The 27,292-nt window shown below is 40.9% G+C and overlaps 2 protein-coding genes across 11 annotated transcripts in view; one reads left to right on the top strand and one right to left on the bottom strand.

The window, feature by feature from the left end:
- LOC132355461 (leucine-rich repeat-containing protein 37A3-like) overlaps positions 1-11,698 on the bottom strand; it is a 29,745-nt gene extending 18,047 nt beyond the window's left edge. Inside the window, 2 exon segments of the mRNA XM_059907826.1 lie at positions 6,099-6,197; positions 11,567-11,698. Coding sequence (XP_059763809.1) covers positions 6,099-6,197; positions 11,567-11,658 — 191 coding nt within the window. The 5' untranslated portion in view covers positions 11,659-11,698.
- Positions 11,699-12,063: 365 nt separating this feature from the next.
- LOC132355462 (leucine-rich repeat-containing protein 37A3-like) overlaps positions 12,064-27,292 on the top strand; it is an 18,045-nt gene continuing 2,816 nt past the window's right edge. For 3 of the 10 annotated variants that reach the window (XM_059907827.1, XM_059907833.1, XM_059907834.1), the window contains exons 1-5: positions 12,064-12,270; positions 12,671-12,834; positions 16,509-16,678; positions 17,640-17,738; positions 26,494-26,612. In XM_059907827.1, coding sequence (XP_059763810.1) covers positions 26,510-26,612 — 103 coding nt within the window. In that variant the 5' untranslated portion in view covers positions 12,064-12,270; positions 12,671-12,834; positions 16,509-16,678; positions 17,640-17,738; positions 26,494-26,509. The other 7 variants (XR_009499627.1, XM_059907829.1, XM_059907828.1 and 4 more) reach the window with 7 other exon arrangements.

The raw sequence follows: 27,292 nt of genomic DNA, 5'->3' as shown, positions 1-27,292 counted from the left end.
CTCAGTGGAATAACACCTTTAAAGTACTGCATTGAATTGTATCAAGCTAGAATTCTATACCCAGATCTGTCCAAACAAAAGCAAAATGAAGGCTATCTCAGACATACAAAAGCTGAAAGAATTCATTACTAGTAGACTTTCACTATAAGAAATGGTAAAAGAAGTATTTTTAAGCAGAAGGAAAATGACACTTGTTTGGAATATGGATCTACACAAACGATTAAGAATACTGGAATTGGGACTTCCCTGGTGGTTCAGTGGTTAAGAATCTGCCTGCCAGTGCAGGGGACACGGGTCCCATCCCTGGTCTCGGAAAGTCCCACATGCTGTGGAGCAACTAAGTCCGTGCGCCACAACTCCTGAGCCCGCGCGTCTAGAGCCCGTACTCCACAACAAAAGAAGCCACCGCAATGAGAAGCCCGTGCACCGCAATGAAGACCCAACGCAGCCAAAAAAGAAAAAAGGAAACAAAAAATCCTGGGAATATACTTTTCAGTAAAAGAACATAGTGTATCTCAGTCCTCATGACTAAAGAGAAGAATCAAGTAGTAGTAGGTGGAAACGTGGCTTTGATTCTCAGTTTGTGGGTTCTGAATCTGAAGGAATTATTGTCCTTTCCTCAATGAGACAGAGAATTGTAACCAAAATCGTCACTACTACAGTTACAGATATTGCCAAGATGAGTTTGTTGTTACAGCCACATCCTGGAACTTCTTTTGTGAGCTAAAAAAATAAATGACAATTTTTTAAAAACAAGGAGATACAAGGGATGAAAGCTAACTCTTCTTAAACCTATTCTAAACAATAGCTAACTATTCTTAAACTACTATAAAACCCAATCCTTTCAGGCGAGTAGCTTCTATAAGAACAAGCTAAATTTAATGTTATTAATCTTATCATTAGCCTTTTCTTCTACAATTTATTTATCTACAATTTAGTTGTCTTGTGTTATGTCCTCTTCTCGTCTACCCTAGGAATAGTGGCACACTCTCTAAATGAGCCAAGTGGGAGATCACTGTCTTAGCCAGTTTCACGGCTGAAGATACGATACAGACTAGGAGCCCGTGGTATTCCTGCCTGGGCACGTTCATGGCATGTCCTAAACTGAGTAAAAGTCCAGGTCCCATGTTTCAGGGATTCTCCTCACCTCACTTGACTCCTGCTCTTTCTGCTCACTCTGGGCTTCTGTGCTCTCACTGACAGAGTTGTCACTTTTCCACTGGTCCGTATCCCATTCCGCTTTGGACACCTTTACTTCTTGCTGCTTGCTGAGAAGCTTCATCAGGAGGCCTGTTCTAGAGATGAGGTTGGCACAGGCCAGCTGCACGTGGGTCTCCGAGCAGTCTATTTTCAACGTCTGGATAACATGAGAAATGAGCCTTCGCATGACATTGTTGGGGATGAGGGACAGCAGCTGCTGCTTTAGCTGAGTTTCAACTTGATCACCCGGGGATGTGAGCCCTGGGAATGTGAAGCCTGTGGGCTTAGAGGATAATTCAGTGCCCGTGTTGTGCTACTCCCATTGTGTTTCGTTGGTGTGTTGAACAGTTGGCATACTGTTGTCTGCAGCAACAGTAGAATGTGCAGTGGAGACGTTCCTATGGGTAGTGTTTCCAGGGCCGGTTCCTCCTGGGAGAGTAGAGTTTCCTGTAGAAATAATTTCTTCAGAAACATTTTGTGCTGTATTGTTTTCTGAAGTAGTGTTTTCTGTAGAAAGGCCTGAAAGAGAAAATAATTCTGGAAAAGGATTTTCCTGAGAAGTCTCTTCTCCTGAAGATGAAACAGCCTCTCGTGGAGGTTACTAAATAACCAAGAGATCACTGAAGAAATCAAGGAGGGAATCAAAAAATTCCTACAGACAAATGACAATGAAAACACGACGATCCAAAACCTATGGGATGCAGCAAAAGCAGTTTTAAGACGGAAGCTTATAGCTATACAAGCCTACCTAAAGAAACAAGAAAAATCTCAAGTAAACAATCTAACCTTACACCTAAAGGAACTAGAGAAAGAAGAACAAACAAAACCCAAAGTTAGCAGAAGGAAAGAAATCATAAAGATCAGAGCGGAAATACATGAAATAGAAACAAAGAAAACAATAGCAAAGATCAATAAAACTAAAAGCTGGTTTTTTGAGAAGATAAACAAAATTGATAAGCCATTAGCCAGACTCATCAAGAAAAAGAGGGAGAGGACTCAAATCAATAAAAGTAGAAATGAAAAAGGAGAAGTTACCACAGACACCGCAGAAATACAAAGCATCCTAAGAGACTACTACAAGCAACTCTATGCCAATAAAATGGACAACCTGGAAGAAATGGACAAATTCTTAGAAAGGTATAACCTTCCAAGACTGAACCAGGAAGAAACAGAAAACATGAACAGACCAATCACAAGTAATGAAATTGAAACTGTGATTAAAAATCTTCCAACAAACAAAAGTCCAGGACCAGATGGCTTCACAGGTGAACTCTATCAAACATTTAGAGAAGAGGTAACACCCATCCTTCTCAAACTCTTCCAAAAAATTGCAGACGAAGGAACACTCCCAAACTCATTCTATGAGGCCACCATCACCCTGATACCAAAACCAGACAAAGATACTACAAAAAAAGAAAATTACAGACCAATATCGCTGATGAATATAGATGCAAAAATCCTCAACAAAATACTAGCAAACAGAATCCAACAACACATTAAAAGGATCATACACCACGATCAAGTGGGATTTATCCCAGGGATGCAAGGATTCTTCAATATACGCAAATCAATCAATGTGATACACCATATTAACAAACTGAAGAATAAAACACTTATGATCATCTCAATAGATGCAGAAAAAGCTTTTGACAAAGTTCAACACCCATTTATGATAAAAACTCTCCAGAAAGTGGGCATAGAGGGAACCTACCTCAACATAAAAAAGGCCATATACGACAAACCCATGGCAAACATCATTCTCAATGGTGATAAACTGGAAGCATTTCCTCTAAGATCAGGAACAAGACAAGGATGTCCACTCTCACCACTATTATTCAACATAGTTTTGGAAGTCCTAGCCACGGCAATCACAGAAGAAACAGAAATAAAAAGAATACAAATTGGAAAAGAAGAAGTAAAACTGTCACTGTTTGCAGATGGCATGATATTATACATAGGGAATCCTAAAGATGCCACCAGAAAACTACTAGAGCTAATCAATGAATTTGGTAAAGTTGCAGGATCCAAAATTAATGCACAGAAATCTCTTGCATTCCTATACACTAATGATGAACAATCTGAAAGAGAAATTATGGAAACACTCCCATTTACCATTGCAACAAAAAGAATAAAATACCTAGGAATAAACCTGCCTAGGGAGACAAAAGACCTGTATGCAGAAAACTATAAGACACTGATGAAAGAAATTAAAGATGATACCAACAGATGGAGAGATATACCATGTTCTTGGATTGGAAGAATCAACATTGTGAAAATGACTATACTACCCAAAGCAATCTACAGATTCAATGCAATCCCTATCAAATTACCAATGGCATTTTTTACAGAACTAGAACAAATCATCTTAAAATTTGTATGGAGACACAAAAGACCCCGAATAGCCAAAGCAGTCTTGAGGGAAAAAAACAGAGCTGGAGGAATCAGACTCCCTGACTTCAGACTATACTACAAAGCTACAGTCATCAAGACAATATGGTACTGGCACAAAAACAGAAACATAGATCAATGGAACAAGATAGAAAGCCCAGAGATAAACCCACGCACCTATGGTCAACTCATCTATGACAAAGGAGGCAAAGATATACAATGGAGAAAAGACAGTCTCTTCAATAAGTAGTGCTGGGAAAACTGGACAGCTACATGTAAAAGAATGAAATTAGAACACTCCCTAACACCATACACAAAAATGAACTCAAAATGGATTCGAGACCTAAATGTAAGACCGGACACTATAAAACTCTTAGAGGAAAACATAGGAAGAACACTCTCTGACATAAATCACAGCAAGATCTTTTTTGATCCACCTCCTAGAGTAATGGAAATAAAAACAAAAATTAATAAATGGGACCTAATGTAACTTCAAAGCTTTTGCACAGCAAAGGAAACCATAAACAAGACGAAAAGACAACCCTCAGAATGGGAGAAGATATTTGCAAAAGGAATCAACGGACAAAGGATTAATCTCCAAAATATATAAACAGCTCATTCAGCTCAATATTAAAGAAACAAACAACCCAATCCAAAAATGGGCAGAAGACCTAAATAGACATTTCTCCAAAGAAGACATACAGATGGCCAAGAAGCACATGAAAAGATGCTCAACATCACTAATTATTAGAGAACTGCAAATCAAAACTACAATGAGGTATCACCTCACACCAGTTAGAATGGGCATCATCAGAAAATCTACAAACAGCAAATGCTGGAGAGGGTGTGGAGAAAGGGGAACCCTCTTGCACTGTTGGTGGGAATGTAAATTGATACAGCCACTATGGAGAACAGTATGGAGGTTCCTTAAAAAACTAAAAATAGATTTACCATATGATCCAACAATCCCACTACTGGGCATATACCCAGAGAAAACCATAATTCAAAAAGACACATGCACCCCAATGTTCATTGCCGCACTATTTACAGTAGCCAGGACATGGAAGCAACCTAAATGCCCATCGACAGACGAATGGTTAAAGAAGATGTGGTACATATATACAATGGAATATTACTCAGCCATAAAAAGGAACGAAATTGAGTCATTTGTTGAGACGTGGATGGATCTAGAGACTGTCATACAGAGTGAAGTAAGTCAGAAAGAGAAAAACAAATATCCTATATTAAGGCATGTATGTGGAACTTAGAAAAATGGTACAGATGAGCCGGTTTGCAGGGCAGAAGTTGAGACACAGATGTAGAGAACAGACATACGGACACCAAGGGGGAAAAACTGCGGTGGGGTGGGGATGGTGGTGTGCTGAATTGGACGATTGGGATTGGCATGTATACACTGATTTGTATAAAACTGATGACTAATAAGAACCTGCAGGATAAAAAAACAAACAAACAAAACAACTAATACTAAACTTTCGTTGGGTTATCTGTATGGAAATATGTTAATATAAATGTTTCAGACATTACGTGAAATTTCTAAAAATCTTATATGTTCTGGTATCATGTTATAAGTCATAATTCTAGTTATTACTTTAAAATGTATATCTCAGAAAAAACTAAATTTCATTGTCAATTGCACTATTATGAACTTTCATCAAATCTTTATCCGTGGTCATTTTTAAGTCTTTTGTCAGTTACAGACAGTTCTGGGTGTACTCTGATGCTTTTGCAAATATGTTCCTATAAAAGGGTTTCATCTTCAAGGAATTCATAGAAAAGACTCTGACAAGTACAGGTTTCTGGGAACTGTACTGCTGAACTGAATGAATAAGCATTTTCAGAACTCTAATGGAAAGCTGATGAACTCATAAAAGTGCTAACAAAAGATCAAGATGAAAAAAAAAATTAATTACATGGCACTGAGTGAACTGATGAGGATGAGTATAATTTTTGTGACTTTCTGTTTGAATTAAAAAGAAAAAATTCCACAAGGACTCAGAGGTAAAGAATATAGAAATCAATTTTCACTGCAAAGTAAAGGAGCTGTTACAGTGGAGGATTACTGGACTGAATGTCAATATTATGACATAGTATGAGTGTGTTTCGTGTTTGGTAATGGCAATCATTGTTGCTTTTGTTGTGGTCATCCATTTACAATGCTTGGTGTCAGTCTATTTATCTCTTGTAAAAATAAAATACAGTGTGTGTGTGTGTGTGAAAAAAAAAAAAAGAAATTCTCTAGGATAATGCTGAAAGGACAAAGGTCATCTTAAAGCTGCTACTAGTAGCTAAGTTGTGAATACTTGAACATCAGTAAGAAAAAGTTATTATCATTATATAAGAAGTTGAGTCTGTGCCTGTGAATGATATTCAAAGAGAGAAAAGTTAAAAATAAAGTATATAAGAGCTACTTTTACTACAACTAAAGGACATATCATAGGACATTTATTTTAATGAACTTTGAGTGAGTACTGAAAAAAAAAAGGTCTTACCTAAAACCACAATCAGCAGTTTCCGGAATGCATCTGTCATAGCCTTCTGAATAGCAAGCTTCTGGGTTACCTTCCTTTTCATAAGGAATGATAATGACCCTAAATCCAACCAAAACAGATGAATTTAAAATGCCTATCTGAATAACTGATTTCTAGGTTATGTGTTTAAAACTAAAAATGCATCTGTCATTCTTAGATCATTATCTTAGTGATTAAGGGCAGGCACAACACTGGGGTACTGTTGAATGTCTCTGTTGTAGGTATACCCTGGCATGGCACATTTTTACTGCTCAGATCTATTCTGGAAGTTCCTAAAATACTCGATGGGAAATGCAAACCAAGAACGTGGCACAAATCTCATGTTACTCACAGATTTCAAATGGACAAGCTGAGGCTACACTGCTACAGACCCTGCTCTCCTGTGCGTAAAGGGCTGGATTCATACAGTGAGATAGACTTGGTGGTAGTGCAGATGATCTGGCCTCTCCTCAACCATCACCCACTCAGGTGGATGGTGGAGCCTCCTCCACTCCATTCGCGAACAGCCCTGCCTCTGACGTAAAACCCTAAGCCCAAGTGCCATGGATTCTAGGAAAAAATTCAGTACCAGTCGGAATCCCCTTTCTAGGGATCTACATTTACTTTTTCCGCTCAGGCCCCTCTATAGGAGGCAAAGGACTGAACATTTACACAAGAGTTTATTTCAATCTTTAGACAATGATTTTGTTGGGATAACTGAAGGCCAGAAGACATCTGTATTTGAGGGATTATTTTAGCACAAAACAAATTATTAACCAAAAAAAAAAAAAAAAAAACGAAGTAATTTTCCCTCCTCCTAAGCTTCTTGGCAGGCAGTCAGTTCTAAAATTCTAAAGTTTAATGTGCTGTCAGGTATTGCCTAAGATAAAAACCTATATTGTCAGGCAGAAAAATTCTGCCCAGGGCTTTAGCTGCTTAGCCAAGGTGATGATGTATCTAAAAGTTGAGTTTCAGAAAGAAAGGAAAAAAGAGAAATCCCACTCCCTCACCTCCCCCCACACACACATACTGGAAAACAGACCTTCCTCCAACTTATCCAAAGGTTCCTCAGCCATGCCAGCTGCAGGACTCCTGCACTCGTGGGAGGGCAACGCCACCTCTGAAGCACAGAAGAACTTCAGGCTATTGCTTCTGAAGTGGTGTCACAATATCTTCATTTTCCCTTTCTTCAAGGTTAGAAAGATCCTGAAGCTGTTAGGATTTTGAATTAAAGGCTAGACTTCAAAATATTCTGGTGTTAGAGATAAAAACTAAACTCCAGCAATCCCAGGTAATAGTTTAGGTATGCTATACCTTCAAAGTCAAGGGAGACTTGCAAATGAATGACTAAATATAGACAACACTTTTTTATTATATACCATACAAATACTGGAGAAAATTATGGACACCACCATCCAAGTCATTGAGATTATCACTAATTCTAGGTGGCAGGCCAATGCTCAGATACTTCCATGTGGAAGCCTCTCACATCTCCTCCCCATAGCCCTGTTCTATTCTTCTCTCTAAAGTCTAGGAGTTCAATGTTGAAAGGAGTCTGGTTAGTCACAGAAAATCTACAGAGTTTACCCTGATGATCCTTTTTGACCACCCATTGAAACCAAAGTAGTAATTTGCCAATTCTTGGCATCTGGAGCTGTTTAGGGCAAGCGTATTATGTCGAACCGCCTTATGTCTGGTGCCGAGACGACCCTAAAGACATAAAAGACCTAAAAATATCACAAGCCTACATAGAGACTTATTTTGGATATACCTGAGATTTATCAATACCAATTTCATAGAGTGGTTGTGAAGATTAAGTAGGACATTTTAAGCAATGAGTTCACAGTGAACCCTAAATAAATGTTATTTATTATTTTTAAGTCAGTACTTTTCTGCATCATTTCCAGGGCCCCTGATTAACCGGAAGGTTCCCTGACCTCTGGTAGTGAAAGTGATGATGAAAGCAACCAAGGAAGCCCAGCAGAAGCCTATTACGGGGCTGGGGGTAAGCAAAGGAAGTGAACTGTTTTAGTCATCTCATCCTGTAGCTCCTGCTTGAGAATATGACCTGAAGGGGAGATAAGATAGACCTGCCACTGAATTAGGACCTTAATCTGTAGCACCCCCTCCCCAAGTTACTAACCCCTGTTAGAAGAGGGAATACGTATACCTCTATAAATGTAAATAAAGCAACCAAAAGAATTAGAGGTTCATCTGCATTAACAAGCTTCTTTGAGAGTGCAAATATTTCCAGTCTTAGCTCTCTAAATAACTTACATATTACTGTGGATTTTTTACATCACTAGTTCTTTCTTAAATGTCTATTTCCATTTTGAACAGGGTGTAGTATAGAAATATAGTCATAAAAATTCAAATTAATACAAATAAAGTCAAAGCATTGTTAATTCTTTTTTGATGTGTTTGTGCATCTTCCTCCGTCACTAGTGTATGAGCTCCTTAAGTGCTTGAAGGAACCATATATTATTCTTTCCTTGTTACCAGAAACAAGCATAGATCTTGGCATATAATAGAGGAGTGATGGTCTGTTGACTGAGTGAATGAATGAGTACGTAAGAAAATGAAATTACTTTCTCCAACTGAAGCTGCCTGCTGGGAAGGAGAAATGAAGACTAATTTTTAAATGTTGAGTGTCGCAACATTTAAAACAGGGAGGCTAGGCCCTGTACGGTGAGTCATAATGGAGCTGTCCTGGACAATTAGGAAGCTTCAGAAGGGCTCTGAGCCCCTGGGTAGTAGAGACAGTTGACTTCTGGGATAACCTGGCCACAGTTCTTGCTGGCAAACATTTCCCTTCGTGCTACTGAGAAAAACTCAGATACATCAGGCCTTTCCTTCATTTTATTTGAAGATGTTACTCTCTTGTCTGTATTTATAAAAAAACACAGGGGAAAAAAGATAAGAAGTATGTACACCTGCTAATGAATAAAAGAAGACATAATTGGAACTTCCCTGCTGGTGCAGTGGTTAAGACTCCGTGCTCCCAATGCAGGGGGCCCGGGTTCGATCCCTGGTCAGGGAACTAGGTCTCACATGCATGCTGCAACTAAGAGTTTGCACGCCACAGTTAAGGAGCCTGCGAGCCACAACTAAAGGAGCCTGCCTGCTGCAACTGGGGAGCCCACGTGCCGCAACTGGGGAGCCCGTGAGCCACAACTAAGGAGCCCGCCTGCTGCAACTAAGACCCGGTGCAACCAAATAAATAAATAAATAAAATTTAAAGAGAACGCATAATTAAAGTAGGTAACAATTTCGGGGGTGTGGGTAGTAAACTAAGGCTCTGCATTAAATAAAGAAATCTAATACGAATGCCCTTTCCTCTCAACTCTATAGTGACTTGTAGAACATTTTCTTCATTACTCTATCAGTGACGGGCTTTATACTGTGAAAATCTCAGAACCTAAGCTTATGGAATGGTCTTAATGTCCAAAGTAAGAAAAGAACTCATTACTCACAACTGATACCAAGTAACTGTCTCATAATCTTTCCAGGACCATCCGTAATATCTGAGTGGTTATGTGAAATGGTCGCAGGGTCCGCAAATTAAAGAATGTCTGACATGAAATCATTTCAATCCCAGGGAGTACAGCCAGGATTGAAGAGGGTGTTAAACAGGGTACAGAAGTGGGAGGTAGCGTACCTGGAGTCACATCTGAGGAGCGTTCTCAGATTCAATAAAGGTGAAATCAGTGAGTAAAGAAATATGGGTGAGAATAGGCAGCAAGGTCAGTGGGAAGTAGCCAGAGCAAGAAGCCAATCAGAGAAGACACACAATTCTAAAGTGAAAGGTCTGGGAAATCGAAGCCTCACTCACTTATTCAGAGGAATTGAAAAGGTCCTTGAAAAAGGAATGGTGGCTGAATCGAGGCACATGATGAAATGTTAATTCTGGGGAAGTAAAATTGGATGGCATGTTAATATGGAATAAGGTTTCTACAATGCATTAAAGAATATTTTAACCATTTTCTGGAATCTGAAGGGAGTACTGAATAGGCAGGTTGAGAGTGATGATGATGATGAAGCCTCCTTTATGTACATCTGACAAAAGTTTGTCAAGCTCGGGACTTCCCTGGTGGCACAGTGGTTAAGAGTCCACCTGCCACTGCAGGGGACACGGGTTCGATCCCTGGTCCGGGAAGATCCCACATGCTGCAGAGCAACTAAGCCCGTGTGCCACAACTACTGAGCCTGTGCTCTAGAGCCCGTGAGCCACAACTACTGAAGCCCGCGTGCCTAGAACCCGTGCTCCGCAACAAGAGAAGCCATCGCGATGAGAAGCCCACGCACCGCAATGAAGAGCAACCCCCGCTCGCCGTAACTAGACAAAGCCGGCGCGCAGCAACAAGACCCAACGCAGCCAAAAATAAATAAATTAATTAATTTAAAAAACACTTTGTCAATCTCACAGATTTAAAATCCACATAAAATTAAATATAAGGAAGACTCTTGTGAAGATTTCTTAAATTAAGGGGCAGCATAAACTGACATGGTGTTTAACATCAGTTAAGTTTGGGTTTGGCCTCTAGTTTCCACATTTACTGTCATGAACCTTAAGTAAGTCACTTAACCATCCTGAGTTCGAGTTTCTTCATCTAAAAAAAAGAAAGAACGAACTGGGGAACTGGGGGATCAGTGGAGCAGTGCATCTGAGAGCATTCTGTACACCACAGTGCTGTACAAACGCTGGCCTTTCCCCCCCACCCCCACCCCAGGATCTTAGTTCCTGGTCCAGGGATTGAACCCGGGCCCTCAGCAGTGAAAGTGCAGAGTCCTAACCACTGGACCCCCCAGGGAATTCCCGATGGCCTATTAGTTTTAAATTCAGCACTTCATCCCAGTAGAGCGAGGAATTCCACATTTGGACCCACCTTCACTGGAGATGCCTGAAAAAGCTGCTTCTGGTCGCATGCCTTTTGGGCCCTGTGGGCATCCCTTGCTGACTAAACCTTGATAATGGCATAGAACACAGGACCGGCCACTGCTGCGTTTGGGAAGACTCGGACCGAATACTGAAGGCCAAACTGGGAGAAGACTGTGAACAGAGAATGCCGTAGGGTGGTCCCATGCTAAGTAAGTGCAGGCAATTTCACGCCCAGGAAGCCAAACCGCCCGTTCCCTTCTATTCCCCCAGCCCTTCGCCACAGGCAACTGTGGTGATCCTGCAACTCCAAACACTTCTCATTTCAGGAACAGGTTTCCCTCTGAAATCCTAAGCTTCGAGAAGCATGAGGAGGCAATGCCATCTGCTGGGAACTATCTCTCAAAAATCTGTGGGGGCGAGCTGACTGCTCAGGTCGGCTCTAGAACTAAGATTCCTCTCAGCGGAGACCACAGGCAGATGAGGTGCTGAAGCAGTACCCCGGGGCGCCCAGTTACTGGGGCGCGAGGTGGCTTCCTCCAGCCCTCCCTCCGCCCCGGCTCGGCTCACTTACAAGGCCTCGGCCGTGGGTCCAGAGCTCAGCTCCCACACCCGCAAGGTTTTGTCACCCACGATGGGAACCACAAAAGGTACCAACGGCACCATCGGACCGTTACCGCTCGTCCCCGGTCGGTGCGCCTGCGCACGGGCGTCTGCCCACTCGCGCCTGCGCACGGGTGTCTGCGCACTCGAGCCTGCGCACGGGCGTCTGCCCACTCGCGCCTGCGCACGGGTGTCTGCCCACTCGCGCCTGCGCACGGTCGTCTGCGTACTCATGCATCACACCGCGTCTGCGCACGCGCAACTGAGCTCCGCATCTGCGCACGCGCGCCTGCGCACAGCGCCTGCGCACTACGTCTGCGCTGGCGCGCGTGCGGAAACGCGGTGCGTAGGCGCGCGTAAGCAGAAGTGGTCCGTAGACGCGGTGCACAGACGCCCGTCTGCAGACGTGCTTGCGCAGACGATTGTGCGCAGGCGCGCGGGCGCACACGCCCGTGCGCTATCGCGCGAGCGCAGACGTCCCTGCGCGCGACCGCACACGCGGTTCGCAGACGCCCGTACGCAGGCGCGCGTGCGCAGGCGAAGTCCGCTTGCGCACCGAGCCGCGCACGAGCTATAACGGTCGGGTGGTGCCGTTGGTAACTTTTGTGGTTCCCTCGTGGGTGACAAAACCTTGCGGGTGTGGGAGCTGAGCTCTGGACCCACGGCCGAGGCCTTGTAAGTGAGCCGAGCCGGGGCGGAGGGAGGGCTGGAGGAAGCCACCTCGCGCCCCAGTAACTGGGCGCCCCGGGGTACTGCTTCAGCACCTCATCTGCCTGTGGTCTCCGCTGAGAGGAATCTTAGTTCTAGAGCCGACCTGAGCAGTCAGCTCGCCCCCACAGATTTTTGAGAGATAGTTCCCAGCAGATGGCATTGCCTCCTCATGCTTCTCGAAGCTTAGGATTTCAGAGGGAAACCTGTTCCTGAAATGAGAAGTGTTTGGAGTTGCAGGATCACCACAGTTGCCTGTGGCGAAGGGCTGGGGGAATAGAAGGGAACGGGCGGTTTGGCTTCCTGGGCGTGAAATTGCCTGCACTTACTTAGCATGGGACCACCCTACGGCATTCTCTGTTCACAGTCTTCTCCCAGTTTGGCCTTCAGTATTCGGTCCGAGTCTTCCCAAACGCAGCAGTGGCCGGTCCTGTGTTCTATGCCATTATCAAGGTTTAGTCAGCAAGGGATGCCCACAGGGCCCAAAAGGCATGCGACCAGAAGCAGCTTTTTCAGGCATCTCCAGTGAAGGTGGGTCCAAATGTGGAATTCCTCGCTCTACTGGGATGAAGTGCTGAATTTAAAACTAATAGGCCATCGGGAATTCCCTGGGGGGTCCAGTGGTTAGGACTCTGCACTTTCACTGCTGAGGGCCCGGGTTCAATCCCTGGACCAGGAACTAAGATCCTGGGGTGGGGGTGGGGGGGAAAGGCCAGCGTTTGTACAGCACTGTGGTGTACAGAATGCTCTCAGATGCACTGCTCCACTGATCCCCCAGTTCCCCAGTTCGTTCTTTCTTTTTTTTAGATGAAGAAACTCGAACTCAGGATGGTTAAGTGACTTACTTAAGGTTCATGACAGTAAATGTGGAAACTAGAGGCCAAACCCAAACTTAACTGATGTTAAACACCATGTCAGTTTATGCTGCCCCTTAATTTAAGAAATCTTCACAAGAGTCTTCCTTATATTTAATTTTATGTGGATTTTAAATCTGTGAGATTGACAAAGTGTTTTTTAAATTAATTAATTTATTTATTTTTGGCTGCGTTGGGTCTTGTTGCTGCGCGCCGGCTTTGTCTAGTTACGGCGAGCGGGGGTTGCTCTTCATTGCGGTGCGTGGGCTTCTCATCGCGATGGCTTCTCTTGTTGCGGAGCACGGGTTCTAGGCACGCGGGCTTCAGTAGTTGTGGCTCACGGGCTCTAGAGCACAGGCTCAGTAGTTGTGGCACACGGGCTTAGTTGCTCTGCAGCATGTGGGATCTTCCCGGACCAGGGATCGAACCCGTGTCCCCTGCAGTGGCAGGTGGACTCTTAACCACTGTGCCACCAGGGAAGTCCCGAGCTTGACAAACTTTTGTCAGATGTACATAAAGGAGGCTTCATCATCATCATCACTCTCAACCTGCCTATTCAGTACTCCCTTCAGATTCCAGAAAATGGTTAAAATATTCTTTAATGCATTGTAGAAACCTTATTCCATATTAACATGCCATCCAATTTTACTTCCCCAGAATTAACATTTCATCATGTGCCTCGATTCAGCCACCATTCCTTTTTCAAGGACCTTTTCAATTCCTCTGAATAAGTGAGTGAGGCTTCGATTTCCCAGACCTTTCACTTTAGAATTGTGTGTCTTCTCTGATTGGCTTCTTGCTCTGGCTACTTCCCACTGACCTTGCTGCCTATTCTCACCCATATTTCTTTACTCACTGATTTCACCTTTATTGAATCTGAGAACGCTCCTCAGATGTGACTCCAGGTACGCTACCTCCCACTTCTGTACCCTGTTTAACACCCTCTTCAATCCTGGCTGTACTCCCTGGGATTGAAATGATTTCATGTCAGACATTCTTTAATTTGCGGACCCTGCGACCATTTCACATAACCACTCAGATATTACGGATGGTCCTGGAAAGATTATGAGACAGTTACTTGGTATCAGTTGTGAGTAATGAGTTCTTTTCTTACTTTGGACATTAAGACCATTCCATAAGCTTAGGTTCTGAGATTTTCACAGTATAAAGCCCGTCACTGATAGAGTAATGAAGAAAATGTTCTACAAGTCACTATAGAGTTGAGAGGAAAGGGCATTCGTATTAGATTTCTTTATTTAATGCAGAGCCTTAGTTTACTACCCACACCCCCGAAATTGTTACCTACTTTAATTATGCGTTCTCTTTAAATTTTATTTATTTATTTATTTGGTTGCACCGGGTCTTAGTTGCAGCAGGCGGGCTCCTTAGTTGTGGCTCACGGGCTCCCCAGTTGCGGCACGTGGGCTCCCCAGTTGCAGCAGGCAGGCTCCTTTAGTTGTGGCTCGCAGGCTCCTTAACTGTGGCGTGCAAACTCTTAGTTGCAGCATGCATGTGAGACCTAGTTCCCTGACCAGGGATCGAACCCGGGCCCCCTGCATTGGGAGCACGGAGTCTTAACCACTGCACCAGCAGGGAAGTTCCAATTATGTCTTCTTTTATTCATTAGCAGGTGTACATACTTCTTATCTTTTTTCCCCTGTGTTTTTTTATAAATACAGACAAGAGAGTAACATCTTCAAATAAAATGAAGGAAAGGCCTGATGTATCTGAGTTTTTCTCAGTAGCACGAAGGGAAATGTTTGCCAGCAAGAACTGTGGCCAGGTTATCCCAGAAGTCAACTGTCTCTACTACCCAGGGGCTCAGAGCCCTTCTGAAGCTTCCTAATTGTCCAGGACAGCTCCATTATGACTCACCGTACAGGGCCTAGCCTCCCTGTTTTAAATGGTGCGACACTCAACATTTAAAAATTAGTCTTCATTTCTCCTTCCCAGCAGGCAGCTTCAGTTGGAGAAAGTAATTTCATTTTCTTACGTACTCATTCATTCACTCAGTCAACAGACCATCACTCCTCTATTATATGCCAAGATCTATGCTTGTTTCTGGTAACAAGGAAAGAATAATATATGGTTCCTTCAAGCACTTAAGGAGCTCATACACTAGTGACGGAGGAAGATGCACAAACACATCAAAAAAGAATTAACAATGCTTTGACTTTATTTGTATTAATTTGAATTTTTATGACTATATTTCTATACTACACCCTGTTCAAAATGGAAATAGACATTTAAGAAAGAACTAGTGATGTAAAAAATCCACAGTAATATGTAAGTTATTTAGAGAGCTAAGACTGGAAATATTTGCACTCTCAAAGAAGCTTGTTAATGCAGATGAACCTCTAATTCTTTTGGTTGCTTTATTTACATTTATAGAGGTATACGTATTCCCTCTTCTAACAGGGGTTAGTAACTTGGGGAGGGGGTGCTACAGATTAAGGTCCTAATTCAGTGGCAGGTCTATCTTATCTCCCCTTCAGGTCATATTCTCAAGCAGGAGCTACAGGATGAGATGACTAAAACAGTTCACTTCCTTTGCTTACCCCCAGCCCCGTAATAGGCTTCTGCTGGGCTTCCTTGGTTGCTTTCATCATCACTTTCACTACCAGAGGTCAGGGAACCTTCCGGTTAATCAGGGGCCCTGGAAATGATGCAGAAAAGTACTGACTTAAAAATAATAAATAACATTTATTTAGGGTTCACTGTGAACTCATTGCTTAAAATGTCCTACTTAATCTTCACAACCACTCTATGAAATTGGTATTGATAAATCTCAGGTATATCCAAAATAAGTCTCTATGTAGGCTTGTGATATTTTTAGGTCTTTTATGTCTTTAGGGTCGTCTCGGCACCAGACATAAGGCGGTTCGACATAATACGCTTGCCCTAAACAGCTCCAGATGCCAAGAATTGGCAAATTACTACTTTGGTTTCAATGGGTGGTCAAAAAGGATCATCAGGGTAAACTCTGTAGATTTTCTGTGACTAACCAGACTCCTTTCAACATTGAACTCCTAGACTTTAGAGAGAAGAATAGAACAGGGCTATGGGGAGGAGATGTGAGAGGCTTCCACATGGAAGTATCTGAGCATTGGCCTGCCACCTAGAATTAGTGATAATCTCAATGACTTGGATGGTGGTGTCCATAATTTTCTCCAGTATTTGTATGGTATATAATAAAAAAGTGTTGTCTATATTTAGTCATTCATTTGCAAGTCTCCCTTGACTTTGAAGGTATAGCATACCTAAACTATTACCTGGGATTGCTGGAGTTTAGTTTTTATCTCTAACACCAGAATATTTTGAAGTCTAGCCTTTAATTCAAAATCCTAACAGCTTCAGGATCTTTCTAACCTTGAAGAAAGGGAAAATGAAGATATTGTGACACCACTTCAGAAGCAATAGCCTGAAGTTCTTCTGTGCTTCAGAGGTGGCGTTGCCCTCCCACGAGTGCAGGAGTCCTGCAGCTGGCATGGCTGAGGAACCTTTGGATAAGTTGGAGGAAGGTCTGTTTTCCAGTATGTGTGTGTGGGGGGAGGTGAGGGAGTGGGATTTCTCTTTTTTCCTTTCTTTCTGAAACTCAACTTTTAGATACATCATCACCTTGGCTAAGCAGCTAAAGCCCTGGGCAGAATTTTTCTGCCTGACAATATAGGTTTTTATCTTAGGCAATACCTGACAGCACATTAAACTTTAGAATTTTAGAACTGACTGCCTGCCAAGAAGCTTAGGAGGAGGGAAAATTACTTCGTTTTTTTTTTTTTTTTTTTGGTTAATAATTTGTTTTGTGCTAAAATAATCCCTCAAATACAGATGTCTTCTGGCCTTCAGTTATCCCAACAAAATCATTGTCTAAAGATTGAAATAAACTCTTGTGTAAATGTTCAGTCCTTTGCCTCCTATAGAGGGGCCTGAGCGGAAAAAGTAAATGTAGATCCCTAGAAAGGGGATTCCGACTGGTACTGAATTTTTTCCTAGAATCCATGGCACTTGGGCTTAGGGTTTTACGTCAGAGGCAGGGCTGTTCGCGAATGGAGTGGAGGAGGCTCCACCATCCACCTGAGTGGGTGATGGTTGAGGAGAGGCCAGATCATCTGCACTACCACCAAGTCTATCTCACTGTATGAATCCAGCCCTTTACGCACAGGAGAGCAGGGTCTGTAGCAGTGTAGCCTCAGCTTGTCCATTTGAAATCTGTGAGTAACATGAGATTTGTGCCACGTTCTTGGTTTGCATTTCCCATCGAGTATTTTAGGAACTTCCAGAATAGATCTGAGCAGTAAAAATGTGCCATGCCAGGGTATACCTACAACAGAGACATTCAACAGTACCCCAGTGTTGTGCCTGCCCTTAATCACTAAGATAATGATCTAAGAATGACAGATGCATTTTTAGTTTTAAACACATAACCTAGAAATCAGTTATTCAGATAGGCATTTTAAATTCATCTGTTTTGGTTGGATTTAGGGTCATTATCATTCCTTATGAAAAGGAAGGTAACCCAGAAGCTTGCTATTCAGAAGGCTATGACAGATGCATTCCGGAAACTGCTGATTGTGGTTTTAGGTAAGACCTTTTTTTTTTCAGTACTCACTCAAAGTTCATTAAAATAAATGTCCTATGATATGTCCTTTAGTTGTAGTAAAAGTAGCTCTTATATACTTTATTTTTAACTTTTCTCTCTTTGAATATCATTCACAGGCACAGACTCAACTTCTTATATAATGATAATAACTTTTTCTTACTGATGTTCAAGTATTCACAACTTAGCTACTAGTAGCAGCTTTAAGATGACCTTTGTCCTTTCAGCATTATCCTAGAGAATTTCTTTTTTTTTTTTTCACACACACACACACACTGTATTTTATTTTTACAAGAGATAAATAGACTGACACCAAGCATTGTAAATGGATGACCACAACAAAAGCAACAATGATTGCCATTACCAAACACGAAACACACTCATACTATGTCATAATATTGACATTCAGTCCAGTAATCCTCCACTGTAACAGCTCCTTTACTTTGCAGTGAAAATTGATTTCTATATTCTTTACCTCTGAGTCCTTGTGGAATTTTTTCTTTTTAATTCAAACAGAAAGTCACAAAAATTATACTCATCCTCATCAGTTCACTCAGTGCCATGTAATTAATTTTTTTTTTCATCTTGATCTTTTGTTAGCACTTTTATGAGTTCATCAGCTTTCCATTAGAGTTCTGAAAATGCTTATTCATTCAGTTCAGCAGTACAGTTCCCAGAAACCTGTACTTGTCAGAGTCTTTTCTATGAATTCCTTGAAGATGAAACCCTTTTATAGGAACATATTTGCAAAAGCATCAGAGTACACCCAGAACTGTCTGTAACTGACAAAAGACTTAAAAATGACCACGGATAAAGATTTGATGAAAGTTCATAATAGTGCAATTGACAATGAAATTTAGTTTTTTCTGAGATATACATTTTAAAGTAATAACTAGAATTATGACTTATAACATGATACCAGAACATATAAGATTTTTAGAAATTTCACGTAATGTCTGAAACATTTATATTAACATATTTCCATACAGATAACCCAACGAAAGTTTAGTATTAGTTGTTTTGTTTGTTTGTTTTTTTATCCTGCAGGTTCTTATTAGTCATCAGTTTTATACAAATCAGTGTATACATGCCAATCCCAATCGTCCAATTCAGCACACCACCATCCCCACCCCACCGCAGTTTTTCCCCCTTGGTGTCCGTATGTCTGTTCTCTACATCTGTGTCTCAACTTCTGCCCTGCAAACCGGCTCATCTGTACCATTTTTCTAAGTTCCACATACATGCCTTAATATAGGATATTTGTTTTTCTCTTTCTGACTTACTTCACTCTGTATGACAGTCTCTAGATCCATCCACGTCTCAACAAATGACTCAATTTCGTTCCTTTTTATGGCTGAGTAATATTCCATTGTATATATGTACCACATCTTCTTTAACCATTCGTCTGTCGATGGGCATTTAGGTTGCTTCCATGTCCTGGCTACTGTAAATAGTGCGGCAATGAACATTGGGGTGCATGTGTCTTTTTGAATTATGGTTTTCTCTGGGTATATGCCCAGTAGTGGGATTGTTGGATCATATGGTAAATCTATTTTTAGTTTTTTAAGGAACCTCCATACTGTTCTCCATAGTGGCTGTATCAATTTACATTCCCACCAACAGTGCAAGAGGGTTCCCCTTTCTCCACACCCTCTCCAGCATTTGCTGTTTGTAGATTTTCTGATGATGCCCATTCTAACTGGTGTGAGGTGATACCTCATTGTAGTTTTGATTTGCAGTTCTCTAATAATTAGTGATGTTGAGCATCTTTTCATGTGCTTCTTGGCCATCTGTATGTCTTCTTTGGAGAAATGTCTATTTAGGTCTTCTGCCCATTTTTGGATTGGGTTGTTTGTTTCTTTAATATTGAGCTGAATGAGCTGTTTATATATTTTGGAGATTAATCCTTTGTCCGTTGATTCCTTTTGCAAATATCTTCTCCCATTCTGAGGGTTGTCTTTTCGTCTTGTTTATGGTTTCCTTTGCTGTGCAAAAGCTTTGAAGTTACATTAGGTCCCATTTATTAATTTTTGTTTTTATTTCCATTACTCTAGGAGGTGGATCAAAAAAGATCTTGCTGTGATTTATGTCAGAGAGTGTTCTTCCTATGTTTTCCTCTAAGAGTTTTATAGTGTCCGGTCTTACATTTAGGTCTCGAATCCATTTTGAGTTCATTTTTGTGTATGGTGTTAGGGAGTGTTCTAATTTCATTCTTTTACATGTAGCTGTCCAGTTTTCCCAGCACTACTTATTGAAGAGACTGTCTTTTCTCCATTGTATATCTTTGCCTCCTTTGTCATAGATGAGTTGACCATAGGTGCGTGGGTTTATCTCTGGGCTTTCTATCTTGTTCCATTGATCTATGTTTCTGTTTTTGTGCCAGTACCATATTGTCTTGATGACTGTAGCTTTGTAGTATAGTCTGAAGTCAGGGAGTCTGATTCCTCCAGCTCTGTTTTTTTCCCTCAAGACTGCTTTGGCTATTCGGGGTCTTTTGTGTCTCCATACAAATTTTAAGATGATTTGTTCTAGTTCTGTAAAAAATGCCATTGGTAATTTGATAGGGATTGCATTGAATCTGTAGATTGCTTTGGGTAGTATAGTCATTTTCACAATGTTGATTCTTCCAATCCAAGAACATGGTATATCTCTCCATCTGTTGGTATCATCTTTAATTTCTTTCATCAGTGTCTTATAGTTTTCTGCATACAGGTCTTTTGTCTCCCTAGGCAGGTTTATTCCTAGGTATTTTATTCTTTTTGTTGCAATGGTAAATGGGAGTGTTTCCATAATTTCTCTTTCAGATTGTTCATCATTAGTGTATAGGAATGCAAGAGATTTCTGTGCATTAATTTTGGATCCTGCAACTTTACCAAATTCATTGATTAGCTCTAGTAGTTTTCTGGTGGCATCTTTAGGATTCCCTATGTATAATATCATGCCATCTGCAAACAGTGACAGTTTTACTTCTTCTTTTCCAATTTGTATTCTTTTTATTTCTGTTTCTTCTGTGATTGCCGTGGCTAGGACTTCCAAAACTATGTTGAATAATAGTGGTGAGAGTGGACATCCTTGTCTTGTTCCTGATCTTAGAGGAAATGCTTCCAGTTTATCACCATTGAGAATGATGTTTGCCATGGGTTTGTCGTATATGGCCTTTTTTATGTTGAGGTAGGTTCCCTCTATGCCCACTTTCTGGAGAGTTTTTATCATAAATGGGTGTTGAACTTTGTCAAAAGCTTTTTCTGCATCTATTGAGATGATCATAAGTGTTTTATTCTTCAGTTTGTTAATATGGTGTATCACATTGATTGATTTGCGTATATTGAAGAATCCTTGCATCCCTGGGATAAATCCCACTTGATCGTGGTGTATGATCCTTTTAATGTGTTGTTGGATTCTGTTTGCTAGTATTTTGTTGAGGATTTTTGCATCTATATTCATCAGCGATATTGGTCTGTAATTTTCTTTTTTTGTAGTATCTTTGTCTGGTTTTGGTATCAGGGTGATGGTGGCCTCATAGAATGAGTTTGGGAGTGTTCCTTCGTCTGCAATTTTTTGGAAGAGTTTGAGAAGGATGGGTGTTACCTCTTCTCTAAATGTTTGATAGAGTTCACCTGTGAAGCCATCTGGTCCTGGACTTTTGTTTGTTGGAAGATTTTTAATCACAGTTTCAATTTCATTACTTGTGATTGGTCTGTTCATGTTTTCTGTTTCTTCCTGGTTCAGTCTTGGAAGGTTATACCTTTCTAAGAATTTGTCCATTTCTTCCAGGTTGTCCATTTTATTGGCATAGAGTTGCTTGTAGTAGTCTCTTAGGATGCTTTGTATTTCTGCGGTGTCTGTGGTAACTTCTCCTTTTTCATTTCTACTTTTATTGATTTGAGTCCTCTCCCTCTTTTTCTTGATGAGTCTGGCTAATGGCTTATCAATTTTGTTTATCTTCTCAAAAAACCAGCTTTTAGTTTTATTGATCTTTGCTATTGTTTTCTTTGTTTCTATTTCATGTATTTCCGCTCTGATCTTTATGATTTCTTTCCTTCTGCTAACTTTGGGTTTTGTTTGTTCTTCTTTCTCTAGTTCCTTTAGGTGTAAGGTTAGATTGTTTACTTGAGATTTTTCTTGTTTCTTTAGGTAGGCTTGTATAGCTATAAGCTTCCGTCTTAAAACTGCTTTTGCTGCATCCCATAGGTTTTGGATCGTCGTGTTTTCATTGTCATTTGTCTGTAGGAATTTTTTGATTCCCTCCTTGATTTCTTCAGTGATCTCTTGGTTATTTAGTAACCGCCACGAGAGGCTGTTTCATCTTCAGGAGAAGAGACTTCTCAGGAAAATCCTTTTCCAGAATTATTTTCTCTTTCAGGCCTTTCTACAGAAAACACTACTTCAGAAAACAATACAGCACAAAATGTTTCTGAAGAAATTATTTCTACAGGAAACTCTACTCTCCCAGGAGGAACCGGCCCTGGAAACACTACCCATAGGAACGTCTCCACTGCACATTCTACTGTTGCTGCAGACAACAGTATGCCAACTGTTCAACACACCAACGAAACACAATGGGAGTAGCACAACACGGGCACTGAATTATCCTCTAAGCCCACAGGCTTCACATTCCCAGGGCTCACATCCCCGGGTGATCAAGTTGAAACTCAGCTAAAGCAGCAGCTGCTGTCCCTCATCCCCAACAATGTCATGCGAAGGCTCATTTCTCATATTATCCAGACTCTGAAAATGGACTGCTCGGAGACCCACTTGGAGCTGGCCTGTGCCAACCTCATCTCTAGAACAGGCCTCCTGATGAAGCTTCTCAGCAAGCAGCAAGAAGTAAAGGTGTCCAAAGCGGAATGGGATACGGACCAGTGGAAAAGTGACAACTCTGTCAGTGAGAGCACAGAAGCCCAGAGTGAGCAGAAAGAGCAGGAGTCAAGTGAGGTGAGGAGAATCCCTGAAACATGGGACCTGGACTTTTACTCAGTTTAGGACATGCCATGAACGTGCCCAGGCAGGAATACCACGGGCTCCTAGTCTGTATCGTATCTTCAGCCGTGAAACTGGCTAAGACAGTGATCTCCCACTTGGCTCATTTAGAGAGTGTGCCACTATTCCTAGGGTAGACGAGAAGAGGACATAACACAAGACAACTAAATTGTAGATAAATAAATTGTAGAAGAAAAGGCTAATGATAAGATTAATAACATTAAATTTAGCTTGTTCTTATAGAAGCTACTCGCCTGAAAGGATTGGGTTTTATAGTAGTTTAAGAATAGTTAGCTATTGTTTAGAATAGGTTTAAGAAGAGTTAGCTTTCATCCCTTGTATCTCCTTGTTTTTAAAAAATTGTCATTTATTTTTTTAGCTCACAAAAGAAGTTCCAGGATGTGGCTGTAACAACAAACTCATCTTGGCAATATCTGTAACTGTAGTAGTGACGATTTTGGTTACAATTCTCTGTCTCATTGAGGAAAGGACAATAATTCCTTCAGATTCAGAACCCACAAACTGAGAATCAAAGCCACGTTTCCACCTACTACTACTTGATTCTTCTCTTTAGTCATGAGGACTGAGATACACTATGTTCTTTTACTGAAAAGTATATTCCCAGGATTTTTTGTTTCCTTTTTTCTTTTTTGGCTGCGTTGGGTCTTCATTGCGGTGCACGGGCTTCTCATTGCGGTGGCTTCTTTTGTTGTGGAGTACGGGCTCTAGACGCGCGGGCTCAGGAGTTGTGGCGCACGGACTTAGTTGCTCCACAGCATGTGGGACTTTCCGAGACCAGGGATGGGACCCGTGTCCCCTGCACTGGCAGGCAGATTCTTAACCACTGAACCACCAGGGAAGTCCCAATTCCAGTATTCTTAATCGTTTGTGTAGATCCATATTCCAAACAAGTGTCATTTTCCTTCTGCTTAAAAATACTTCTTTTACCATTTCTTATAGTGAAAGTCTACTAGTAATGAATTCTTTCAGCTTTTGTATGTCTGAGATAGCCTTCATTTTGCTTTTGTTTGGACAGATCTGGGTATAGAATTCTAGCTTGATACAATTCAATGCAGTACTTTAAAGGTGTTTTTCCACTGAGTTCTCCTTTACATTGTTTCCAACAAGAATTCTGATGTCATTGTTATCTTTGTTCCTCTCTACGTAGTGTATAGGTTTTTCCTCTGGCTGCTTTAAAATTTTTCTCTTTATTGCTGGTTTTGAGCAATTTGATTATTTTTTGTGCCTTGGTGTAGTTTTGTCCATGTTTCTTATGCTTAAAGTTCATTGATCTTCTTGACTTTGTGGGTTTATAGTGTTTACCAATTTGGAAAAGTGTTGGCTATTATTTCTTCAAATTTTTGTATTTCTCCTCTCCTTCATGGACTCTAAGTACCCATGTATTAGGCCACTTGAAGTTGTTGCACAACTCACTGATGCTCTATTCATTTTTGTTGTTGTTTTGTTTTGTTACTCTTTTTGTTTCATTTTGGATGGTTTCTGTTACTATGCCTTAATGTTCACTGACCCTTTCTTCTGCAGTGTCTAATCTGCCATTAACCTTGTTCAGTGTCTTTTTCATTTAGACATTGTTTTTAATCTCTAGAAGCGCAATTTGGGTCTGTTTTACATTTTCCATGCCTATACTTAACATTTTCAGTGTTTATTCTGGGTTTTTTAACATATGAAATACAGTTGTAATAACTTTTCTTCATGTGTAATAACTTTTTAAATGTTCTTTTCTGCCAATTCTAACATCTGTATGGATTATGGGTTAGTTTTGATTGATTGCCTTTTCTCCTCAGTATGGGTCATATTTTCCTACTTCTTTGCATGCTTGGCAATTTTTCATATGATCCCAGATATTGTGAGGTTTAGTTTATTGTGTGATATATATATATATATATATTCCTGTAAAATGCTTGGGCTTTGTTTTGGGTGAAATTAAGTTACTCAGAACAATTTTATTCTTTTAGGTCTAGTGCGTAAGATTCGTTGGGTAGGAGTCCAAGTAGCCTTTAGTCTGGAGCTCACTATATGCAACTACGGAGACAAGTCCTTTCTGAGTATCATGAGGTTTTGCAGTCTGACTTGTAGGAACAGGTACTATTCCTACAACCCCGTGTGATATCCAGTTATTCTTATTATTAATCCTTTCATGTGGTTCTTTTCCTGGCATCAGGGAATTCCTCACACAAATGTACTGACCAATACTTTGTTGAATTCTCAAGAGATCCCTCTGCATATCTCCAGAGTTCTTTGTCTGTGCACTTCTTTTCTCTGTGATGCTCTGCTTTGTGAACTCTAGTTACGTTGGTTTTCCCAGACTCTCAGCTCCATTTCCTCAGTCAGGGAGTCCACCAGTCTCTGCCTGGACTTCTCTTCCCTTTACCATGACCTGGAAACTCTCTCAGAGAAGTAAGGTAGGGCAATTAGAGGGATCACTTCATTTATTTCCCATCTCCTGGAGATCACTGAACTTTATTGCCTGAGGTCCAGTTTCTTGAAAACTGTTGTTTCATATGTCCTGTCTGATGTTTTCATTGTTTCAGGTGAGAGGTCAAATTGGTCCTTGTTACTTCATCTTGGCCAGAAGCCAATAACATAGTTTAAGTCTGTTTTGTTTTGATACAGGGTCCAGTTAAAGATTAGGCATTGCATGTCATGTCTTTGTTTCCTTTAATCTAGAATATTTCCCTACTATTTTTTTTGATGTTTTATGACATTGGCATTTTTGAAGAGTCTAAGCCAGTTGTCTTGTAAATTGCCCCACAATCTGGATTTGTCTGTTTCCTCATTAGATTCAAAGTAAACATTTTGGGGAAGAATACTATATAGGTGATGTATTCTTCATACTTCATCACTTCAGGTGGCCCAGTGCTAAGTTTGATCACTTGACTAAGGTGGTATGTTGCATATCTCTCCATTGTAAAGTTATTTTTCCCCTTGGTAATTGATAAATAATATGTGGGGTGATACGTTGGGATCAGTGAAGATCCTACTTTCAAACAACTCTTCACCCAACTGTGCATCAATGATAATCCTTGTCTGAATCGATTATTACATTGATAGTTGCAAAATGACACTTTCCTAATTCTGTCATTCCTTTTGCATTTATTAGCTGACATTATTCTATAAAGAAGAGCCCCCCCACTTTTCATTTTGAGTATCATTATGAACTCATGTGCTTTTTTAAAAATTAACTATGTTATACCTTATTATAATGATAATGTTATTCTTTGGAATGTTCCTTTTGTCCAGATTTGGCCAATGCGATCTCTGTTATTGTTTAACCACACGATGCTTTTTTCTTACTAGAATGATTTCTAATATATTACTACTCACAAATAGGAACTGAGAAAAGGACTCCAGAAGGTGCGGTCTTATTCAGACTCTTCTTAGAAGTCCGCCTTCTTCCTGTGTACTCTCAACCCCAAGTGAGGCTTTCGGGTTGGAAGGAGATACTTCTGAATTAAACTACAGATCAATGTCACCCAATTCTAATCCCTATTCCCTTTTTTCTAGGCATACCATACCTGCTGCCATCCTAATCCTTCTGCTGGGCACCTCTCTTCCCCTCTTTGTTTATTTACAACAGTCAAGAGCAGCAGTTGGCCAACCGGCCGCTATCCAGTTCTCCAGTCCATATGCCCCAAGAACTCCTTTTTGCACTGGTCTGTGGTGGCCTTGGCCTACCTCTTCTACCTACTCAAGTAACTCTTTTACCACGAATTTAATTACCTGTGTTTCCCTTTATAGGGTCTTACCTAGCCGTATGGCCTGCTGCCTCTGCCAATTTAAAAACACTATTGAGGTTGTCTGTAAGACAGTCAAGCTGCGTTGTGACAGTGAATGCCTGACAGACGTCACACGTTGTGGTGAGTCTCAATTGCGGGATAATAAATTTTTAAATTTTAATTTAATTTTTTAATAATTTTTATTTTTAATCAGTGATGATAAATTTTCAAATTAATGATGTAATTGCATTATTTTAATTCATTCATTCAGCGTTCGAGCTCCCTACGTTTCTAAGAACTACCCCCTTGCTAAAAATCAGATTCTTGGTTACATTATTAAGCTAATAAGCGCTCAGGTACATAGTTAGCTTAATAATGTAACCGATCCGCATACATAAAGGAACGAGAGAAAGGCATGGAAGGGGGAAGGGAATTAACATTAATGGCCACCTATCCTATGCTGTGCTCTCTGCAAATGAGAACTTATTCGTAGAGTGCGTCACAGTTTGTAAACTGATCTTATATACATTAGGTCTCAACTACCCTTTGTCTTCTAGGACAGGTGTAAATATATTTTTGTTTCTTTTATTTGTTTCTGCAATTTTATAAAGAGTACAAGTGATGCTGTTTTATGTCCTATTGGGAGCCTGAGAGTTTCTGGTTCCATAACCAGAAGCTGCTACCTAGCCCTTCTAATGGATGGGAGAGCTAGTTTATTCTTAGACTGTCCAGCTCTGAACTTGCTCTGAATCTCAAGCTTTTCTATCCACAAAACACTCAGGGGCTTTCAACTATTTTTCTATATATTAGATTTATTGGCA

Source organism: Balaenoptera ricei, chromosome 20 (genome assembly GCF_028023285.1).
Source record: "Balaenoptera ricei isolate mBalRic1 chromosome 20, mBalRic1.hap2, whole genome shotgun sequence".
Taxonomy (NCBI): Eukaryota; Metazoa; Chordata; class Mammalia; order Artiodactyla; family Balaenopteridae; genus Balaenoptera; species Balaenoptera ricei.
Note: the sequence above shows the minus strand (reverse complement) of the source record. Positions and strands in the feature narration are given on the sequence as shown.